We start from the raw sequence: 24,140 nt of genomic DNA, 5'->3' as shown, positions 1-24,140 counted from the left end.
GTACCCATAAACTCTTTCTATAGACCAAGTTTGGTCAAGATATGTCAACCCTTACTAATGTTATTCAGTTTCATAGGTGAGTTTGACGCCGCCCGGCCGCCCGCTATTCACTATGTGAAAAACTGGTTAAAAATATGCAAGATATAATGCAGACAAGCATTCTGACCATGTTTCATCAATATTTGATAAAAATTGTTAAATTATTTCTGTGAAATATTTCTTCTAAAGATTTGACCTAGTGACCTAGTTTTTGACCCGAGATGACCCATATTCCTATATATTCAAGATAACATGCCGACAAATAATCTGACCAAGTTTAATAACCATTGGATAAAAACTCTTGAAAGCCCGCCCGCCCGTTTTTCGCCATTCTATAACCTGTAATTTTTCGATGAAAAATCCGGCTAAAAATTAAATTTCAGTATTATGACATTTTACCTCTGTAGTGTTTGCACAATCCCATATATTCTACCAAGTGTTTGCACAATTCTTGTACTGGTCAATAGGCAATTATTATCTCTATTTGTAAGAGTGTTGATTTATCATATAAGTAAATCACATTATTTTTCATTTTAATGAAGTATTTGTTATTTACATAGTACATGTACAACAAAAGAATGGAGAATGACACTATCAATATCTGGAAGCTAAATGGAATTGATGAAAAATTATGATATAAGCTTCTACTATAGAAAAATAAAATTTGGCACATTTGGTGCATTTGCACCCTTGCATAGATACAGACATAGGAGAAATACATAATTATATATTATATCCCAGCTAAACGTGTGTGCGTGCGTGCATGTGTGCGTGTGTGTGCTTCGTGCATGTGTGCGTGTGTGTGCTTCGAGCTTATTCACCCTCATTTAAGGGTTAGACCATATATTAGGTTGTCAGGAAAATTCATGTAGTTAAAACATATGATCACTTTCTGTTGTTATAACATTGTATTAGCTATTAAAGCTGAAAATATGGGAAGATTCCATTGATAAAATAATGAAATGCTGAATCTTGAACATACTGCATTTACCGCTGTATGGAGCACTTCGACCAAAATGCGGTGTAAAATGATGTTATATTGCTTTATATATTTTATCATTGCTTCTAGTAACAATTTCAACATTTGTGTTGAAGCATAAATTAATATCATTATGGACAACACAACAGTTTTATTTATTTACTCATTAAATAACATACTGTTTGAAGCATTGCATAGATCATCAGAAACTCATGAGCATAAACTATTTACAAATTATAATGTTCCTGATTTAATGAAATGAAAAGTGCTCGGTACATGGTAGCCACCAAGTGTTAAAATATAGGAAATCTAAATACCAACATTTTAAAAGAAGGCCATATTATAAATAATATTTTCTTTGTTTTATGATCACAATTTATGCTCTACAGTATTTCTAATGAGTATAATAAACAGTTGCTAATGTGTATTAACAGTATACATGTATCCATAAATTATAAAATGAATGAAATAGTAGCATATCTAGAAGTAATTGTTGAGATCAGCTCCCTGAGATCATTGCTAATTGCTGCTTCATGTACATGTCTAAACCTAATACACATCAGGTTGCTAATGACACATGCGCAAGTCTTATGGGGACTACTTTGGGCTACAGTATAAGGATCATATTCATGATACAAACAATACACCTTGTACAAACAACATATATGGTATAGCTAATTGAACTGGTTTTGGTGTTTAGCTGTATGTACAGCAGGGGAGCAAGTGATGCATATACGTATGACCAACTATATGTATTTGTTCATCTTTTAACTATAATTTCACATTTAGTTACACATGTGTAATTAGAATCCAGGATATTATTCATCATCTTAACAGAGCTGTTGACAAGAAATTTTCCCGGCCTAGACTGTGAGGTGACGGCAGCTGATTCGCGAGTTGCTATCTGAAATGTAACATTGTTAAGCATGTATAAAATAATTATCCCTCAATCTGAACGCTATAATGAAACATATAATACTTCTATATTTAGAAATTTGTCAGTTGAAGTTGTAGGCTCAATACACATTACAGAAAAGCATGGGTAGTGGATGCCAATGTTCTTCAATCCATTTGTCAATCAAGTTGCAAAACTCCACAATGTTTAATGCCAGCATTATGGATTTGGCTACACTTGTGGTTATTGTCTATGCTCACATATAGACAAATTTTCATTCCAAAACATTCATTAGTTTTCATGTTATGGCCACAGTTTTTTTTTTGGCACAACTGTTTTCAAACTATCAAGGGAGATCAATGGACATATATGATAACTTTACAATTATAAGAGTTAAGAGTTTTTGGACTTGCTACACAAGCGAAAATTGTCACTGGTAATGTGTGCACAGTTTTATAAGAGTATCTTTGAAGGTTTTTGAGTTATGACCAAGGTGAAAGTGTTTTATGTTGGCCCAATGACACCAATGCCTTGACTGAATACCTGTAACCAAGACAACTGCAGACAAGCTTGTGAACAGAGAGGAGATGTAATCGTAATATTAAGTGAACTGTTGTGATAATTGCGGTTCTGAGAATGGAGCTTACCTGGAAGAATGCAGTCCGAACCATCAAGACACTGCACACAAAACTCACATGACTCTGCACTACACAATCTGTATAAAGGAACAAAATGTTATAAAATATTATCAAATTGAGCCTTATCCTTTGAGCAAGTCATTATGGTTTAAGAAATCAATTTTATGTTATCCTTTAACTGAAGGCAGATCCAATTAAAGATAACTTATTATCATTTTGTCATACATGAATATTAGAAGTTAGCACGGCACTTTGGAATACTCTGATGGACTAAAATACTATTCTGCCAGGACACTAGCTATAATGACAACGTGCCAGTGCTGTAGATTGTCCTTGTAAAAATAAGTTCAGTATAACTTTGAGCTTGATGTACAGTAAAAATACAGTGCAAATGTAGGTTCCTGAAGCTCTGTTAGAGCTCTCCTCTGTTAGAAGCATTGATAATAGAAACAGGAAGGTACATTAATACTTTGAATATTCTTAGAAAATCCATATATAACTAAGTAAAGAATCACTGACCTTTTTGGAACAGTCCTTTGGGCTTCACAAGTAAAGCCCTGACCCATAATACAACATTTCCTAAAGTACATTTCATCAATTCACATTTCTCGCAAATGATAATTACCACTCACTTGAACCTGATGGCAGTGGCTCCATTCTCCAAGCGGACCTGGTGGTCAATAATGGTGCCAAATCCACTGACGAGGCTGTGCAGGTGGCGCACATCGGACACTGCTGGCAACCCATCAACCTGTATCAGGGGCATAATGAAAAATTACACTAAATGCCAAAGTATATAAGCATTACATCATCCTATAAATTAAAGATGGATGAAAATCCGCTTGTAGGTTCTATTGTGTTTAATTACGATTCTTTCTAATGAAATATATCAACAAGAGTCTAAGTAAGTACCAATGCCACTAGTGGAATGTCTAATAACTGGGCTTATACAAATATTCATTTTTCATTGAAGCGCTTGCATTTTTCTTACAGCTGAAAAGTAATAAATGAATTTGGGTTGGTTGAGCAAAAAACATTTTTGTATGGTAAGGGTTGGACCTTGTCAAAAGACAGAGAGGGTATGTAGGCTTATTTAAAAAAAAAAAGTTATTAGGCCTTATGCAAGAACCTTATTGTCATCATTGGGGAATGGTGTTAAAGCTGCACTCTCACAGACATACCTATTTTACAACTTTTTTTTTTTTTTTTTGAAAAGAGCAAATTTTTGCGTAAATATCTGCAAACCAATGATATAAGATTGCTGACAAAAAAATCAGATTGTAGATTTTCATATTCCCATGGCTTAAACCGTTACTAACGGTTTAAAAAAAATGCAAAAAACATCAATTTTTGAACTTAAAAATATTTGGACAATTGAATGAAATATGCATGGACTGAAATGACAGCTGATTTGTCATTGGATGCATATGAGGCAGGTCATCTACTGGTCATACCTAATCTTCATGTCAAGTTTGATGACCATAGGTCCGGGAATTGTTGAGTTATCACTCGGACAAGCTTTGGTCTTCCAACAGACCGACCAACATGTGCAAAGCAATTATATAACCCCTCTGCTTCGAAGGGGGGCATAATTAAACTAGATGTTCACTGAAAACTGATACTTCAACTCATGCATTTAGTGACATATAAATTTCTACTGTCTACTATATAAGAAAATAAAATATGGACAATCAGAAAACCTTTTTTCAGCTTACAGTCACACTGACCTTGACCTTTGACCCACTGACCTCAAAATCAATAGGGTTCATCTGCTGGTCATGACCAATAAGCCTACCTAGTATGAGGTCCCTGGGTCAAAGCGTTCTCAAGTTATTGATCGGAAACCATTTTTCATGTTAAGGTCACACTGACCTTGACCTTTGACCTCAAAATCAATAGGGTTCATCTGCTGGTCATGACCAATACACCTACCAAGTATGAGGTTCCTGGGTCAAAGCGTTCTCAAGTTATTGATCGGAAACCGTTTTTCATGTAAAGGTCACACTGACCTTGACCTTTGACCCACTGACCTCAAAATCAATAGGGTTCATCTGCTGGTCATGACCAATAAGCCTACCTAGTATGAGGTCCCTGGGTCAAAGCGTTCTCAAGTTATTGATCGGAAACCGTTTTTCATGTTAAGGTCACACTGACCTTGACCTTTGACCCACTGACCTCAAAATCAATAGGGTTCATCTGCTGGTCATGACCAATACACCTACCAAGTATGAGGTTCCTGGGTCAAAGCGTTCTCAAGTTATTGATCGGAAACCGTTTTTCATGTAAAGGTCACACTGACCTTGACCTTTGACCCACTGACCTCAAAATCAATAGGGTTCATCTGCTGGTGATGACCAATACACATACCAAGTATGAGGTCCCTCGGTCAAAGCGTTCTCAAGTTATTGATCGGAAACCATTTGGTATTCCGACCGACCGACCGACAGACAGACCGACCGACCGACCGACCGACCGACCGACCGACCGACATGTGCAAAACAATATACCCCACTTTTTTCAAAAGGGGGCATAAATATAAAACCTGCAATCTATTTTTTGTCAGCAGTCTAATCCATGGATTTTTGCAAAAATTGGCTCGTTCCAAGACAAAAAAATAAAAAGGTGTCAAAACCTTCAATCTGTGAGAGTGCAGCTTTAAAGATATCTTCGTTATAAAGCTTTTTTAACTACATATCAGTCGTCGAAATAAGATTTTTGGATGAACAAGCCCAAATTCTTATAACATTGCTTGGCATAAAAAATTTGAACAAGAACTGCTTTTAAAATTCAAACAAGAGATGTTTGTCAAACATTATGCCCCCTGAGCGCCAAGTTGCCAGAAATATTTGGACAATTGAATGAAATATGCATGGACTGAAATGACAGCTGATTTGTCATTGGATGCATATGAGGCAGGTCATCTACTGGTCATACCTAATCTTCATGTCAAGTTTGATGACCATAGGTCCGGGAATTGTTGAGTTATCACTCGGACAAGCTTTGGTCTTCCAACAGACCGACCGACATGTGCAAAGCAATTATATAACCCCTCTGCTTCGAAGGGGGGCATAATTAAACTAGATATTCACTGAAAACTGATACTTCAACTCATGCATTTAGTGACATATAAATTTCTACTGTCTACTATATAAGAAAATAAAATATGGACAATCAGAAAACCTTTTTTCAGCTTACAGTCACACTGACCTTGACCTTTGACCCACTGACCTCAAAATCAATAGGGTTCATCTGCTGGTCATGACCAATAAGCCTACCTAGTATGAGGTCCCTGGGTCAAAGCGTTCTCAAGTTATTGATCGGAAACCGTTTTTCATGTTAAGGTCACACTGACCTTGACCTTTGACCCACTGACCTCAAAATCAATAGGGTTCATCTGCTGGTCATGACCAATACACCTACCAAGTATGAGGTTCCTGGGTCAAAGCGTTCTCAAGTTATTGATCGGAAACCGTTTTTCATGTAAAGGTCACACTGACCTTGACCTTTGACCCACTGACCTCAAAATCAATAGGGTTCATCTGCTGGTGATGACCAATACACATACCAAGTATGAGGTTCCTGGGTCAAAGCGTTCTCAAGTTATTGATCGGAAACCGTTTTTCATGTAAAGGTCACACTGACCTTGACCTTTGACCCACTGACCTCAAAATCAATAGGGTTCATCTGCTGGTGATGACCAATACACATACCAAGTATGAGGTCCCTCGGTCAAAGCGTTCTCAAGTTATTGATCGGAAACCATTTGGTATTCCGACCGACCGACAGACAGACAGACAGACAGACAGACAGACAGACAGACCGACCGACATGTGCAAAACAATATACCCCACTTTTTTCAAAAGGGGGCATGATTTAATGATCAAAACCAAAACAACAGCATATCATTTACGTAGAGATAAAGAAATACAATGTAGCAATATTTTTGCAATCTTTTAACTCTGGAAATTGTGGCCACATCGCTATTATTTCCACAAACCCAATTTTTAAGGTTAGTATTTTTTATCTGTTATATGCTTTTTTATCATTTGAGTCAAATGAGTTAGACAAGTCAAAACTAAAAATAAATACTTTTGGCATCAACCTATATTGTGCGCCTTTAAGTCATTTGGACTCCTGCCATGGTAGGTCATCTGAATACAAATACAAGTCTGGGCAAATGAATATTCTTCAAGTTTGTGATTAATAGACATCAATCGTTTTACAATTGGTAGTATGTGATATATGATGATTGCAAGTGCAATTACACTATAAAGCTGACTTAATCAAAGTCAATAACACTTTGTCAGGAACTACTTTTCATCATGGGTGTGGTTTCTACCAATTGTGAAGTCGTTCCATGAAAAACTGTAGATTAGGAAGAAGTTTAAGTCTTAAAATGATATTTACCTACAGACAAGAAGGTTGACAGACTGCCAAAGTGACCTCTATATACTTATTGTAGTCTCAAACTACTGATTATTTTCAGCGATGTTCCGGTGATCAATTATAATCAAAAATTATAATAAAAAATTGATTGGTTGAGCCTGAAAATTGTATTAGGTCATAATTGATCATATATTCAGATTACTCCTGAACTTGATCAACCCTGTTGTACGGACTACTTACAGCCTCCCTGTCTCTCCATCAGCACCTTAGGATTCCTGTCTTCTACGAGCCATTCAGACTGCATCAGTAAAGGGGGACTCAGATCACACCAGGGCAATGTCACAGTCTGAAAAAATGACAGAAAGATTAGTTCAAATCCAATTTACAGTAGATAAAAGAATAAGAAGCACCTTTACTAGTTCATTTATCACCCGAATATTGTCTCACAAATATTTGAGAGTCCGATACATCAACTGTAACTTACAATACAGTACACTCCACGCGGAACTACCACTTTCCTCGGTGACTCGGAGGCGTTTTTAATTTATCGCGGATTTCCGCCGAGTACGCAACCTTTTTCCTCGCTAAATTTCGCCGAGTTGCACCGAGTTAATCATTTTCTATGGAGGGTTTTATTGCCGGTAGCGCCGGTGATCGTATCGATTTATTGACCTAATCGCGGAACTCCGCGTATTGTGCATAGCTACTACGGTACATTGCTTCTGTTAAAACAGTATTAAATAATTAGATCATTAATTTTTCAAAGTACAGTAAGTTTCTTTTTAAAAACAATTATCGAAAACTTCCATATCAATTTTCATCAGCATCGTCTAACAACTGTTGTTTTTCACATTATGTAATTAAAAGATATACCATAGCGTGCGTTTGTGTTTGTTATTGTTATCTTTCTCTTACTATATTAAGGTGTTGAGAACTTAAATTAGATTGGAGTAATGAAGGTGTTGAGAACTTTGTAAGTGTGAATATTTTTCGGTCTTTTTTTCCTAATTTGCATTTTACCTGACTTATTAATTATCCGTAGTTATCAATGGTTCTAAACTTATTTATTACGCATATAGTGTAAATCCTTTATCAAGTTAATTAAAATCCCATTAAACACCATTTTATACATGCATTGAAATGAATAACACATTCTATCGGCTTCAGATCAAACAGTCACTCTGTGTGACGTCACATAACTCACAGTTTTACCCACGAGGATCTCATGGAGAGCATGTATATTGTTATGCAGGATTAATGCGTCTGAGTGGTGTTTTCGAATGTAACTGGAGTATTGCATTTCCAACTTTAATTCATCACATTAATTAGTTACCTATATCATTGAATGTGTTGACTTTTATTGATGATTCAATAAGTATAACTGTACATAATTGCTTCTTACAGTCTATAAGTGCACATTAATTAGTTACCTATATCATTGAATGTGTTGACTTTTATTGATGATTCAATAAGTATAACTGTACATAATTGCTTCTTACAGTCTATGAGTGTGGTATAAGTTTTAAAGTTTGTTTTACAAAAATGTCATGTCTTTGTTTTCTTAATCCCTTGATTGCTCTTGTTGTTTTTTAATCCTCCAATAAATATTTCACACTTTCTCTTTCTACATGCAATACATCGTTTAAGATGGGTATTTACTAATTAACTTGTCACAGTGGTGTACTATACGGTTAGGTAATCAAGCCAGCTAGATAAAAGATGAAAATCAATAATCTTCGTCTGTGAAACTTGGTAAGTGTGAAAGTTACGATTGATGTTCTTTGTGTGTCCGAAAATTAGGTACGCGAAATAAATTATTTTTTAAACAATTACGGGTGTAGCAAAAATTATCAAATAAATTAAACAAAATTAGATATAGTGGGAGATTCTTATCGGTTTTCCTCCGAGTTTCGCGGTGTTTTTACCTCCGAGTAACGCGGCGATTGTAATTATACGGTCCACTGATCAGCCTCGGTGGGTGAACGAGTAAAAACGCCGAGGAAAGAGGATTATGATCAATTGGATGTCGTGTCCGCGATGACCGAAATCCGCCGAGGAAAACGGAAAGTGGTAGTTCCGCGTGGAGTGTACTGTACATGTAAAGTGAATCATGCCATCTTGATGAGACCTTTTGTTTTATAATAAACCTGAGAATGTTTGAAAACTTACTCATCAAAAAGGCTTTCATAAGTTAAAACTCATTATTTGAATTTTGTTTTTTGTTAGAAGTAAAACTACAACTTTAACTACATAGATAAGTGTCAAATATCTGAATATTTATAATAGGGTTCATAAACAGGAGGAACACATAAATATGCCAAGACTTGTCCATTTTTAATCCAGGGCTATTTATATGTGTATTGGCACTTGCTGGGGACGGGTATTATTGCAAAGCATCGAGATCTAGAACAATATTTCATAAGCATATCTCAATATATCGTTGAAATAAAAATAGGTAATGTATGGTAATTAATTAGGTTTCTCTGTTCATATCATTATTATTTCACTTTCTGTTTCCATAATCCATAAATTGCAGAACTAGGTATCAATAATGTTGCGCATACCTAGAACAGGCTTTGTCAAATACTAACCAAGTTTAATGTAAATATTCTGAATGGTTTATGGATTATAGGGTATTGTAGACCTACAGTCAGGACAACATTAGTGAATGGCAGTACAATTTCTATTGAACAACAAACAAGCTAAAGATTGCATAAAACATCTCTCCAAACCTAGGGGCCCTTTTTAAGGGTGTGAGTGGTCTAGTGGTTTCCCCCTCAACATAAGACCACACTCTCGCGCAACATGACATGAGTGTGACTGTGTGACTTAGCTTAATTTAATATTACTTTCTTCACTGTTGTAAAAAATAAAGATTAAAATAAATAAAGTTAAAAATAAATCAATTGACCGCTGTCAATCATTTAAACACCACTTTACCTGCTTTAGAACCAGCACAAACGCCAGTGAAAAACAAATTCTAATAAGGCAAGTCAAACTCCTTGCTTACTTGATGGAATGCTCAGCCCAAAGCTGCTGGAGGGAGGTGAGGTTGTCTTCATGGCATTCTGAAACATGAATTGGGAAAGTCTTAAAACTGTTTTGAAAATACTGGGCCGATTGTTTAGAAATTTGTTAAAGTAAGCAAGTATTAATTACAGAAGTGTTAACTTTTAAGTCTTAACTTCTCTAGAAGATTAATGAATTCACTTGCGATCTGTAGTATTTGTAACAAATGCTGCTTTAACAGTACCTGTCTTATTCAAATACATATGAGGATATCATCAACTTTTTATGTCTACAAGTTAACAACAATATCGTTAGTCACGTTGTTTACTTTCACAACAATCTGAACAATCGCCCAAATGTTTTCAAGAACCAACAACAGGGCTATTGTGCTATCTCATTTCTTTAAATTGACCATTGCAAATGCTTGCTTGATTTGTTTGCATCCTTTTATCAACTGCAACTTAACTTAAACGATTTGAAATATGAAACAAATATGCCACTAGGTGTTCCCATTAATTTGGTTTTCGCAGTCCTGGAACCCGTCCAATGAAATCTAAGTCAATTTAAGTCGTAAATTGAAAATATCTTAGTCATATTTTGTTATTTTGATACATACTTGAGAACATTGAAAATACAAGTAAATATTGTAAATACATTGAAAATATTAGTAAGCCAATATTTAAAATGAATGTAAAGTTGAGGAAATAAAAACAAGAGGCCCATAAGGGCCTATGCTCTCTACTGGCATGGCTTTTGTGGTCATTTTTAATTCAGAGCATGTATGTATGGGTAATAGGCAACAGACATAGTTCACGTTTTGTGTTTGGGTTACCTGAAAACGTTGCACATTCAACATCTGAGCCTAGAAAGTATTGTAAGCAGATTAGTTGCATGAATTATTTTAATATGTGCCAAGTAAAGGTCATCTGACAAAAAAAAAAATGCTCGACTTTTATATACAGATATAAGATTTTATGCATTTTGACTAAAATCCTTTATTGTACTTTCACCTTTGCTTTGGGACTCACAGACTTTTTAATTTTCATATAGTACTAAGAATGCTTGACTCATAAATAGTGATGGTCTGATGATCGATTAAAATCAAACATTGATTGGTTTGGTCTGAAATAGGTGACAATTAATTATATTTGGTCATAATCAATCATTGATTCAACCAGCCCGCTGTTTCTTCCCCTAGTTATTTGCGTTTTGTTAATTACCGCAAATTTTCTCCTTTGAGTTCATTTATACATCCAAAAGTGTTTAGTTGTTATCGGTAATAAATATCGCCAAAAGCAATAACACTAAATAACCAAACATACACATAACATAATCACAGTTAAGAATTACGAGGTTATTTTACAAGAACAAAACTGCAATTAAAGTATGTCAAAAAACGATTGTACTCCTCAAGCCAGAGTTATGGGCCTTGTTAAAGTGTAACTCACATGCCTTTTGACTATGGCAACATGTGTACCAAGTTTCCTTTGAATGATATCTTGAACAGTATTTTTGGTTATTGCCAAGTCAACAGTTATTATACTCTGAGAATGCCAACAACGACACCCAGACAATGACAATACCTTAAAAAAAAATTCATTTAAATGTGGGCATGCAAAAAAAATGTCAAAATGAGAATCCTGTATCCTGCAAAACATTCTATAAACCGTATAAGTTACTAATAAGGTGAAATAAGATCTGTGTTATATTAGCTTACCAGCTTCGTAAATCCACTCATATTCTCCTCCAAAGTCAGCGTCATACAAGCACAAAGGCGCGTCAGATGACATGTTATATTGCGGCTTACGCGGATTTTTCTCAATGTTCAGAAGTTCATCAACCACCTGGAAAATTAGTACATGGATTGCTATTGTATAAATCTAATAACATTTAATCACCATTAATCTGAACATCATTTATAAAAAAAAATACCAAGATTTCCTTTTTGGTTTCGATTTTTGTTTTTTTCTTTATTTGATCAAAATTTACATCAAAAATCCGAAATCACTCTTTCGAAATTATTTTGAAGTCAAATTTTAGTGTCCCAATTGCAACAAGTATAAAACATTTTGTGAGAATTTCATTATTTAAAGCAAAAACTGTTTAATACACCTTAACTTTGCGATGGTAAATGCTATATGGCAAACTTGTTGCATCCATTGATTTGTAATTTAAATTATTTCTACCTTGTTACCTTCATTTAGAAAAGTATAAACTATGAACATTAGAGGAGAATTACTAGTATCAAATTGCAATTATTAAAACTAGAGATTGCTCTTTTGATAAAGTCCTTGTCTCCCCTATTGTGTGGTCGTAGTTGGGAAAAAATAAATGATGGACGTGAAATTAGTAATTTTGGACTCGAGACGAACTAACAGTGAAGTTTGGTTTATTCACCTGTATTGAATAGTGAAGAGAAAAAAGTGTTGTTGATTAATCTTGGAAAATGTAAACGAAGTTTGCATTGTATTAAGTTTCTGGGTGCAAGCGTAATTCAATTATTGATCGGAAACCATTTTTCAGTTCAAGGTTATCATGCCCTTGACCTTTGACCTACTGATTACAAAATCATTAGGGATCATCTACATGACCAACTTGCATACCAAGTATTAAGTTCTTGGGTGCAAGTGTTCTTTTGTTACTAAGCGGTAAATGTTTCTTCACCTCAAGGTCACGGCAACCTTGGCCTTTGACCTACTGATCTCAAAATCAATAGGAGTCATGTATTAGTCATGACTAACTAGTATACCAATTATTTAGTTTCTGGGAAAAAGCGTTCTATAGTTATTGAGCAGAAACCATTTTTAACTTAAGGTCATTGCCAACATATTGTTTTTTACCTGAAGGTAACCTTGACCTTTGACCTTTTGATCTCAAAATCAATAGGGGTCATCTTCTAGTCATGAACAACTAGCATTCCAAGTATGAAGTTCCTGGACCCAAAGGATCTTTAGTATTTGAGCGGAAACCAATTCTTCAACTCAAGGTCAAAATGACCTTGACCTTTGACCTAGTGAAACAAAAATCAATACTAGTCATGACCAAATACTAGCATACCAAATTCTTGGGTCTAAGCGTTCTATTGTTATTAAGCAGAAACGGAGTGTGACGCTCAGACTGACTGACGGACTGATCGACGGACAGGGCAAAAACAATATGTCTTCCCATGAAAGGGGGTGACATAATTACTTGTATTGACCTTACTTTGTGTGCTTGCATCAATTAGCAAATTTTAAGATGTTTTCTATTAACTAAACACAATGCAAGGGAGATAACTAGACAAAAACCAAATACATACTTCAACCAATTCTTTCCCTTTGCCAACAAGGAACAGCACAGAAAAGATGCTGCGAATCTGATGCCACAGGAACGCCCTCCCGACGATCGTGAGTTCGCACATTGTGAATCCGTCATCGGTCTCATCTAGAGTCTTGACTTCAACCTCCATGATTTTTCGAACATAGTTTGTAATGCCATCTTTAACATTGAACTTGCAGAAGTTGCGGAAGTCATATTCGCCAATCAATTTTTTGCAGGCTTCTTCCATGAGCTGTGTTGAATTAAAAAAATCATATAATCAGGAAATTTTAAGTCTTCATATGATGTTTTTCTCCAAATCACTATTTCATGAAAATCAAACAGTTTTTAAAGTCACACTCGTATTTAAATTCAATACATAAACAAATATAACAAACAAATTTTGAGTAATAAACCTTGAACTGCTTACTATATAATGCATTTGTGGAAAATATATTACTGGTAACAAGATTGTAATTGTGTATTTAAAAGATGAAAATGCACAAATATTAAATGACTGGTGAGTCCTATAGATTTACAATGATCAAATATCATTTCATAAGGTAGAAATACAGTGTTTTCTGCACCTTTCTTTAAAATTAAACATGCTATCCTTCATAAGAAACATGGTGTTGTATACATGTATATTCTTACTTTTTGGTAAATTAAAACAATTGAATTAAGTATGGTACATCTTATTTGGGAGTAGAAGTGCATCTTCTTAGTTTCCTTTGGAGTTTGCTACCCAAAACATCTTTTAAGCATTTTTGCCTTAAACAAGAGCTTACAAGTTATTACGACATAAAATTTATCACTTTTGTTGGCACAAGGTTGTGCGAGTATGTGGTCTTGTTTAGGAGTAAAACAGAGTACTTGGAAAAAACCCACTTGGTTGGTAACCATGGTAACCACAAATCAAACTCACATGCTGTTTTACCAACCCAGATTGCCTAGGTCAGAAGGGAGTGTACTAACCAATGGCTAACCGGACATGCTTTATCTTTGAGGTAGGGATGTGGGTCTTACACTCAACACATCGTCTTTACCTTCCGAACACATGTGCAAAGTCATTTTAAAATATGACAAAAATACAGTCAGGACACAACAAACTATACGGTATATGCATATATTCTATATATAATGTCCAGGGCTGATCTTAATAAAGCATCTGAAGTCAATTCCTTACTCCTCATTTTCTTCAATGAAGTATCAAACTTATCATGATATATTAACTTAATACAATCTGACATATTTTATTTTCATTGCTTTAATTCAAGTTACATACTTTTATGTAAAAGAACACTGAATTCTTTTAATTTGACTATGAACGTTTTAGAAAATTGACTCAAATTAAGAAATGACTTGAGATGTTTTATGAATACTGCCCCAGGTTTATTTCTTACCAGTATATTTAGGTCTACTTTAGGGAAGAAATACTTGTACGTTCTTCTCCTGCAGCTGAACCTGAAATGATACCATTGGTTGACGGTATACCGTAGGAATCCTCTTTCCCCATTCATCAATGTACTTCAAACATGTCAACTGCTCAGACCTTGCCAGTTTTGAATGTGTTATCTAAATATATGTTACAATTTCAGATTTAGGGAAAATGTTAGAGTTTTTCACATCATCAAAGACACCAATGCTATGTGACAATACTTTCGTGTAACTTGGTATACATAGCAAAACTTCTATAGATTGGAATGTATGATGTTTATTTACGCCCCCATCGTCTTTGACCCAAGTAAGGGTATCAGTCTTGTAAGGTAGTGGGGCTTAGCGCACAGGCAGAATGAAACCCACGTAAGGGCAACCCTGCTTTTAAAGTGCGCCAGAGTAAAGCAGATGATATGACCTCATATTTACCTACCAGAATACAGGTAGTATTTTCAGTGATGAGCCAGAGATTGGAGGTCAAAGGTCTTACATTCAAGAGTCTGCAACAAGTCCACACTTCTACGGTTTTGGCAAACAGTTTATAAAGAAATACAATACAGTTTCCACCAACGGAGCATGGATTTCATCCAACTCATAACTTAAAGCCATAAGTGTTATTGATCAGGATAAAATGATGATCAAGTATTGTCGATAATCGATTGTAAAATCTATTATAAAATGTGACGTATTCTCTTAAACAAGACGCCAATGCGGCAACGCCGCATTAAAGCCGGATTTTTATTTGACGATGCAATTTTGCAAACCGAGGATTTGAGCTAGTGACCTAGTATTTTTAACCAAAAAGATCCATATTTATACTGAGTATGTATGTAAAGTAACCAAATGTCATGAAAACTGAAAAAAAAAATCAATATCCTGCAGCAAAAAACTGTAATTTATGCTTAAATTCTATTATACTTTAATGTGACTATGATATCCTGGAGAAAAAAATGTAAAAGTTTCTTGAAAATCTATTATACTTAAATGTGACAAAGATATCCTGGAGAAAAAAATGTAAAAGTTTCATGAAAAGGTTCATGATTTTTAAAAAAAAATATTATGACATCAGGATAATATTTCCTAAGATTTGACCTAGTGACCTAGTTTTTGATCTGAGGTGACCCATATTCACAAATGTTTAAGACAACAAGCAGACAAATATTCTGAGCAAGTTTCATAAAGATTTGACAAAATTAATGAATTTTTATGGCCGTGGAATTCTTTCTCCTAAGGCAGTAACTCTGTAATTAGCTGAAATAGAATTGCAATTCCTGTACACTGGACTCCCTCTCATTATGATCTATCACTGTATGAAGTTTTATTAAATTCCATCCAATAGTTTTCAAATTATGCTCCGGACAAGAAAAAGGTAACAAAGGGCAATAACTCTGTAATTGGCTGAAAAAGAATTGCGGTTCCTGTACATTACACTTCCTCTCATTATGAGCTATCACTGTATGAAGTTTTATTAAATTCCATCCAATAGTTTTCAAGTTATGCTCAGGACAAAAAAAACAAAAACAAAGGGCAGTAACTCTGTAATTAGCTGAAATAGAATTGCGGTTCCTGTACACTGCACTCCCTCTCATTATGATCTATCACTGTATGAAGTTTTATTATATTCCATATAATAGTTTTCAAGTTATGCTCCGGACAAGAAAAAGTAACAAAGGGCACTAACTATGTAATAAGCTGAAATAGAATTGCGGTTCCTGTACACTGCACTCCCTCTCATTATGATCTATCACTGTATGATGTTTTATTAAATCCCATCCCATAGTTTTAAAGTTATGCTGCGGACAAGAAAAAAGTAACAAAGGGCAGTAACTCTGTTATCAGCTGAAATAGAGTTATGGTTCTTGTATACCTTTCAAGTTATACTCCGGATAAAACAAGCATTTTCAGTGAAAAGATATCCCCCGCCAACGATGGCTTGTTTGTGCTTGATGGCTTGTTTGTGCTTGAAGGTTAAAAAAAAATCTCAGAAAGAATAAGATAAGCACATTAGTTTATCCCTTTCCGAGCCAAATTATAAAATATCGACCGGGACTACTTTATGATAAAAAAATTTAACGAAATAAATCAGAGGGATGATTAAATAAAACTGTCTTTTCCGAAACTGCTTACTCGGAAACATCAATCATTGCAAAATAGTACAGTATAAGATAAGACGCCACCTTATGTTATAATAAATGTAAATGATTTGATACCATATTCATTCAGTTGACTTCACAACGGCACATGTTTTGCCCAGTTGCAAACATGGATATTTTAATAAATCAAGGGCAAATAACTCATATAGAAATTACTCAATCCAAAATATAAATAAACAGGCATCATCGCAGTATGTTGGTTCATATTTATTTCAAGTTTCAAGAATTTCTACCTACTAGTTACTGAGAAATGGCTGTAAATGAGAGTTTTTCAAAAATCAAGGGCAATAACTCCAAGTACAATTGACCAATCCATAAAAAATGAACAGGCATCATCCCAGTATAGTAATTCATATTTATTTTAAGTTTCATGAAATTCTGCCAGCTAGTGACTGAGAAATGGCTGTGAATGTGCATTTTTCAAAAAAATCAAGGGCAATAACTCCAAGGACAATTGACCAATCAAATTTTTTTTTTGGACGGGCATCATTCCAGTATAGTGGTTCATATTTATTTTAAGTTTCATGAAATTCTACCGTCTAGTTACTGAGAAAACGCAGGTGACAGACGGACGGACGGACGAACGGACGGAAGGACGGACGGAAGGAAAGACGGACGGACAATGCCATTTCAATATCCCCCTCCCTATTTCATAGGCGGGGGATAAAAAGTAACAAGGGCCAATAACTCAGTAATAAGCAAGAGTAGAGTTATGGTTATTGTACACTGCACTTCCTCTCACTGTGTTTTACCATTGTATGAAGTTCCAATGAATTCCATCCAGTACTTTTCAAGTTATACTCCGGACAAAAAAGGAATAAGGGGCAATAACTAAAAAATAAGCAAAAATAGATTATGGTTATTGTACACTGCACTTCCTCTCATTATGATCTACCATTGTATGAAGTTTGATTACCATTGGATAAAAACTCTTGATTTTATTACATAAAATGAAAACTTAAACGCAAAATTGTTAACACCCGCCCGCCCGGTTTTCGCCATTCTATAACCCGTAATTCTTCGATGAAAAATCCGGCTAAAAAGGCAAAATAGTGTGCAACAACTGTATCAATAATTTGGTATTCAGCTAAAACATTAATGGTTTTGAATATATACTTCGTTACAAACAAAACACAGCAGAAGATTTTGCATTCATGTTTTTACCAGAAGTAGTAAACATCAAATAATAATTAAGTTCTTTATAGCCCGATACAATGTGTTCTTAACACCCTAAGCACCCTATTTATTTTCTGCAATTCCCTGCCCTTTATATAACCTGGCTAAAATTCTAGAGGCATTGTGTTGATGTATGTATGTATGGAAAACAGACTGTACTGTACAGTATATATAGTTCCTTACCAGGTCTTTCATGCGCTGACATCCCTTCTCTCACCTTCACCCCGACCCCAAGTTGCCGCGTACATCAAGAGAGACAACCTGGAATGTACAAGAAATGTATTTTGATTGCCACTTTTGAAACTCTGTTAACCTCTGTCAATAACTTAATATATTGTTGCGTTTGGTCAAATTCTTTCTGAAGAAAAACAAATTTTGTATCAGTTGTTTTTATTTATATGTGGTTTTCTCCCTTGGATTGAACAGAAAGTTTATATCCTAAATCTGTTAATTTTTTGTTTTGACATTCTTAGTTAGACTATTAGGTAATTTCATTTGAGTATAAGCTGAAGGCAATTGTTATTGAGTACTCTCAAAAACAAGCACTAAAATATTGATACATTATCAAACTTCAGAAAGTCAAACTTTTGTCTGGGTAACTGAAAGATGTGCATACTTGGACTCAATAAGCTTGCACTTTATAAGGGCCTGGAACAGTTCACTTACTGTGTTCCACTTCCTCTGTGTCATCATATCCTGTGTAGTCATGGCCGAGGTACATGATCGTCAGGGCTACATGGTGTACCTGTGAAAGAAATCGTAACAATAAATAACTTAACTTTTCTTACAAATAAAAATCATACATGACATGGTTATATGGCTAAATAACCCAAACTTTTCTATAAACAAACTGGAAGTGTTTATGTATATAACGTCATTATGATTAAAGATGATATACGTACTTGTGGAAGTCACTGGGACGAAACTTCTTTTTCCTCTTCATAGCCATGCGGGGCATAGGTGGAGCTACAGGGTTCTCTTCTTTGCTGGCTCTCTGAAGCACCTTCACATGAGTCTCAAGCTGACGGATTCTCAACATCAGCTCCTGCAACATTGTACATAGGTCAATGGCAGGCAATAATAAAAGCAGCTCCAAGTTTTACTTAATAGGGCAATACAGATGATGCCAAATAACCAATATATATTATTCATTTATTATTACATATTATTCATCTTCTAGTGTTTCCTTTGTGAATGTTTCATCACAATGCATTTATTATGGCAGACAACTTTTTCTTCTTCACAGGATATTGCGACAGGTCAACACTGAAAGTTTACCTGTCACACTAATTTTTACCTGTCGCAATGTTACAAACAGTATTCAGTTACATCAGCCTAAACCTTGATTTTAAGCCTCTTTTTTAAATAAGTTTTGTAATTCCCCATTATAACAGGTTTAGATCTTTTTGGTTAGATTTGTCCTACAGCACTATAATAAATTACAAAAAAAGCCAAACATCATGTAAAACAAATCAATATTCGGATCTTATAAATGTCATAATTTTTTTCTTCTCTTGCCTCCCAAAAAAAAACCTCATATCTGGTTTGTCTACCCATGGAACAGCTAGATCTTACTCTTTTAATTCATCTTTAAATTAAAGATACAGTACGGTTATAAAATGTAACGAATTGTACTACAAGTCAAACTCAGGCACAACATTTATGCAAAAACGAAAGTAGAGTTCTTGTTATTGGCAATGTTAAACAGAGCGGAAAGAAAGTCAGCTCGGTATATTAATCATCATATTTAAATAAACACGATTGCCGGGAACCACTACGCCGAAAATAAATTATATTTCATACATACGGAATTTTGTAATTTCACGGAAACATGTCAAACGGGGTTTACAAATAGAGATACAATGTACACGGATTAACACGCTGAATAATCATGATATAATAGTTAAAAATAACTCTGAACATTTATTTAGAAACTGAAAGTAAATTTTCCGAAAATTAAACGGTGCTCAGTCAATGCGAAAACTTTTTCTAGCAAAACAAGCTACATATGAAATATTTGTGTGAGTTTCATGTATGCCCATTCAGCCGGACGTATATAGAGGAAATGTTTTTTAGCAGGCCGGTGTCGGTCAGATCGCCAGATCTGTACAGGTCCCACGCAGCGAACACACGTCCCTGCATGGACCTGTACGTACGCTGCCTTCTGGTTACGCTGCAAGCGTTGTCCTGAGACCAGACGGATATATATACACATATCTTAAAAATATTACAACTTACCTTCAAATATACATTGAAATATCTTAAAAATATTACAACTTACATTCAAATATCTTAAAAATATTACAACTTACCTTCCAATATAATTTCAAATAAAAAAGAAGTGGGGGCTATTTGACCAAAATGGGGGGCGTTTTGACCAAATTGGGGGCGTTTTGACCATTTTTTTCCAAGTGGGGGCTATTTGACCAAAAGTGTGGGGGCTATTTGACTTGGGGGCTATTTGACCAGGTTCCGTGGAGAAAGTGTCACGTGACGAATTCAGTCAATGGAATAGGGATAAACAGACGACCTATTGAAAGGTAAGTCTGCCGTTAAATTCACTTTGATTATTCACGCACCACTAGTAGTATTATTATGACTGGAAGTGTGCACTATTATGAGATTACGATATATATACTACTTACACGTGTACACAAACTTGATCAATGGAAGTCACGTGACCGTTAAAATGTTTCCCACGGTGATTACTCATTTACTATAATAGTATAAAGATTATTGTAAACAAAATTTTAAGGCTAATGTTTTAACTTTAAATTAACCTGTAATTGATCACAGTTTTGATACTATTCTTCATTTAAACAGTTATTAGTGCTATAGATCTGATATTAGTCAATGGATAAAATTTATTTAGGCATTTCGAGATTTTCTGACATTGTTTAATTGCATTTACATTGTATTCATAGTTATTTTTAGTCCAAATAATTGTACGTTGACGGATTTGTTTTAGATTTTTGATATGGCAAATCCTTCAAGTCCAGGTTAAAGCATATAGCGTCTATAAAATATCATAAAAACAAGAAATATTACAAGATATTTGTTATTTCATATTAGTTCCGTACACAAAAAATAAATATCCAACTTATAATTATGAGTTTGACGGCTTTTCTTCATTTCATTCTGTCAAAACATAACGATATATACATGAAGGGCACCTGCAAGGCTTCAGGGCACAGTTTTAAATAGCTCGGAACATATCGGCCATGGCCGAGTTGTTACGATTGTATAACGAGGTCTATCTCGAAGCTTTGTCGGAGGAGGCCGAGTAATTACGATTTTATTGAGTTGTTCCCCTTCGCATAATTGTTGTCAGTGTCAGTCAACTTCCATTTTATTGGAAAGGTAAACAACTTCTTTTAATGCATTAAATGCTTGTTTAGTGCAAAATAACATTTCACTTACATGGTAAAATATTAATATAACTCTTTATGATCAATTTCAACCATAAAATACTTCACTTAAAACAATTTCAATATTTTTAAAACACCCCCGGTTTTTTTTGCACATTCCTGTTTAGACGTTAGGGATTGGAAGAATCCCGTATAACACGTCTTTTATTTTAGACTAAGTTATTTTATGCTAGAAAGTTGGTAGGAGTGACCCCTTTGCACTCCTACGCACAGGGTACAGAAGATCGAAAATTCAGCTCTTTGTATGCTTATCAAATAATGCTCACCATGAGCCAATTTCTGACCACTGTGCGCAAGCACAGGGGTTTCTCTCGAAAAACAAATTCTTATATATATTATTAGACAAGGGGTTGAACTCAAATTTTGCAATCCTGACACAGGTTTGCAAACGGAAACAACGTAGGTAAATGTATACTCAATGTTTCATCTATCGGTGTATACCGTCTATCGATGTAATCCGAAACATGCCGAATACACCGGTTGATTGTACATACGTCACAAAATAAAATGGCCGACCCCTATGTCAACAAATAGGTCAGGTGTCGGACATATACTATAGAAATACTTTTATGGCCACAAAATTTTAAAGGTAATTAAATCCTCAACATATACGTATTAAAAATTATACATTTACTTTGTTGACATTATTTACGTGAACTTTTGACCGTTTGTTCTTAAATACTTGTGGAAATATGGGTAAATAAATGGCATGTCTGACAAAAGTAATTAAATTATTTCAGTGTTTTGCTTAACTTTATTATTTTTTATTTATTCCTTACATCCGCGAATCATGGTTAGTCGAGGATATATCAACTTCGATTTTACAATAAGCAAAGGAAGTCTTAGTACACCGACAGATGAAACACACAGGCTACCTTTTTCTACAAAATGACGAATATTAAACGCTATAATTCATTAAAACAACAAAAAATAATCATATTAAATGCGCAATTTTTACCGATGCATTCCGAAGAAGAGCACAAAACACCGAAAATTCCCTCAGCATAGTTAATCTGTCAAACTCGACATTTTCTGCGCGTGCGTTAAACTTTGTTACGAATTAATTTATTGGCTATTGTAAAAACCACCGCCGTAAACAGCCAGTCATCAGCCAATGAAATCGCTGGATACAACTGGAGTGTTGGAAATCAAAATGGCCGAGGAAAGACAAAAATAAACTCGATATTTGTTTTTCGCCAATTATAGTGGTGTAAATCATTCAGTTACAACGAACAAAGTGGTTGGTGTTCAACTTTATGATACTTCATCGAACTGGATACATGTAATTGTACAACATTACACGCATCGTGATATTTACTGAGGTAATTTCAGATATTGGATTTTTGCGAACGTGTGTATTGATTTCGGTGTTTTAAAGTCATTTTATTTATAACAAAAACATTAATTTAACTGTAAGTCATTGTTAACTTCATTTTTTGGAGGATTGCAAAATTTGAGTTCAACCCCTTGTCTATATAATATATATAAGAATATTTTTTTTCGAGAGAAACCCCTGTGTGCGCAAGAGTTAGTCCAAATAATTGTACGTTGACGGATTTTTTTTAGATTTTTGATATGGCAAATCCTTCACGTACAAATTGTTTAGTATCAAAAGTGGGTAGTTGTTCCGATCAGGATTCCGGGTTAAAGCATATAGCGTCTATAAAATATCAAAAAAACAAGAAATATTACCAGATAATGTTATTTTATATTAGTTCCATGAAGGGCACCTGCAAGGCTTTAGGGCACAGTTTTAAATCGCTCGGAACATTTCGGCCATTCCCGTTTAGACGTTAGGGATTGGAAGAATCCCGTATAACACGTCTAATATTTTAGACTAGCGCAAGAGTGAGACATTGTTTATATTATAATATGCAAATACAATTAAGAAGCTGTATATGCGAGTTGTGTCTTGTCTCAATCTCTACAATGAAGTCAATAAATGATCCGGCAGTTATCAGCTAAGGTCCCGGCCATAGTGGTCCGGCTTTTCTCAATCATCAGTCCCGGCAGTAACAAGCTATAGAGTCCCGACCTCAAAAGTGGCGGCTTTTCTCAATCATCGGTCCCGGCAGTAACAAGCTATAGAGTCCCGACCTCAGAAGTGGCGGCTTTCCACAATCATCAGTCCAGGCAGTAACAAGCTATAGAGTCCCGACCTCAGAAGTGGCGGCTTTTCTCAAAAATTGCTCCTGGCAGGTTCTAGCTATAAGTATAAGGTCCCAACCTCAACGGTCCGGGCTATATCCAATTAGCGATATGGACAGTTATCAGTAGAAGACCTGGCTTATTGAAGATGTCTCAGGTCGTTGTAATTTATATTAACCTTACGCCAAACAAAAAATAGGTCCGTTTCAGGTAACACTTCCGGCCCTATTTTTTCCCGCCGACCCTAACCTATTTTTCCCTGAAAAAAAGTGATTTGGGTACGAAAAGCTTTTGTTACGAAATGTATACGAAAAGTTGACAATATAAGAGTTGGATTTCTGATTGTATTTACCGTATTCACCTAAGAGTTCGGACACCTTAATTTTTTATTTTTTTTTTCGCTGTCCGAGTTCATTGAAAATAACCAATTTCACATTTTATCTCCATGTATGTTAAACCTGCCTTTTTTCTTCGTGTCTGCATTTTACCACTTATTTATTTATCCGTAGTTAGGCCATCATTTTTTAATAATCTGATTTACAAACCCGCCGACCC

The 24,140-nt window shown here is 35.0% G+C and overlaps 2 protein-coding genes and 1 pseudogene across 2 annotated transcripts; 1 reads left to right on the top strand and 2 right to left on the bottom strand.

Moving 5' to 3' along the window:
• Positions 1 to 560: 560 nt before the first annotated feature.
• Positions 561 to 3,302, bottom strand: LOC128222561 (uncharacterized). The gene is made up of 3 exons (XM_052931640.1): positions 3,184 to 3,302; positions 2,561 to 2,628; positions 561 to 1,922 (listed from the first exon to the last, which is right to left on the bottom strand). The coding sequence occupies exons 1-3, from the start codon at positions 3,296 to 3,298 to the stop codon at positions 1,779 to 1,781; spliced, it is 327 nt and encodes a 108-aa protein (XP_052787600.1). The 5' UTR covers positions 3,299 to 3,302; the 3' UTR covers positions 561 to 1,778.
• A 3,867-nt stretch (positions 3,303 to 7,169) lies between these two features.
• Positions 7,170 to 22,522, bottom strand: LOC128215526 (tRNA pseudouridine(38/39) synthase-like). The gene is made up of 10 exons (XM_052922214.1): positions 22,396 to 22,522; positions 18,912 to 19,054; positions 18,676 to 18,754; positions 18,193 to 18,270; positions 14,647 to 14,707; positions 13,245 to 13,496; positions 11,664 to 11,790; positions 9,948 to 10,005; positions 7,653 to 7,659; positions 7,170 to 7,283 (listed from the first exon to the last, which is right to left on the bottom strand). Exons 6-10 carry the CDS (start codon positions 13,491 to 13,493, stop codon positions 7,170 to 7,172), a joined length of 555 nt encoding a protein of 184 aa, XP_052778174.1. The 5' UTR covers positions 13,494 to 13,496; positions 14,647 to 14,707; positions 18,193 to 18,270; positions 18,676 to 18,754; positions 18,912 to 19,054; positions 22,396 to 22,522.
• Positions 22,523 to 22,585: 63 nt separating this feature from the next.
• LOC128215517 (transmembrane protein 209-like) overlaps positions 22,586 to 24,140 on the top strand; it is a 36,571-nt pseudogene continuing 35,016 nt past the window's right edge.

Source organism: Mya arenaria, chromosome 2, assembly GCF_026914265.1.
Source record: "Mya arenaria isolate MELC-2E11 chromosome 2, ASM2691426v1".
In the NCBI taxonomy this organism is placed as follows: Eukaryota; Metazoa; Mollusca; class Bivalvia; order Myida; family Myidae; genus Mya; species Mya arenaria.
Note: the sequence above shows the minus strand (reverse complement) of the source record. Positions and strands in the feature narration are given on the sequence as shown.

Excerpts from the sequence above, each read along its gene's own strand:
- LOC128222561 (XM_052931640.1), bottom strand. The coding sequence starts at position 3,298 with ATGGGTTGCCAGCAGTGTCCGATGTGCGCCACCTGCACAGCCTCGTCA. Across the intron at positions 2,629-3,183 it reads GCCACTGCCATCAGGTTCAA|ATTGTGTAGTGCAGAGTCAT; the intron begins GTGAGTGGTAAT and ends TCCTTTATACAG. Across the intron at positions 1,923-2,560 it reads TTCGGACTGCATTCTTCCAG|ATAGCAACTCGCGAATCAGC; the intron begins GTAAGCTCCATT and ends GTTACATTTCAG.
- LOC128215526 (XM_052922214.1), bottom strand. The coding sequence starts at position 13,493 with ATGGAAGAAGCCTGCAAAAAATTGATTGGCGAATATGACTTCCGCAAC. Across the intron at positions 11,791-13,244 it reads AAGGGAAAGAATTGGTTGAA|GTGGTTGATGAACTTCTGAA; the intron begins GTATGTATTTGG and ends CTAATTTTCCAG. Across the intron at positions 10,006-11,663 it reads TGAGTGGATTTACGAAGCTG|AATGCCATGAAGACAACCTC; the intron begins GTAAGCTAATAT and ends TTCATGTTTCAG.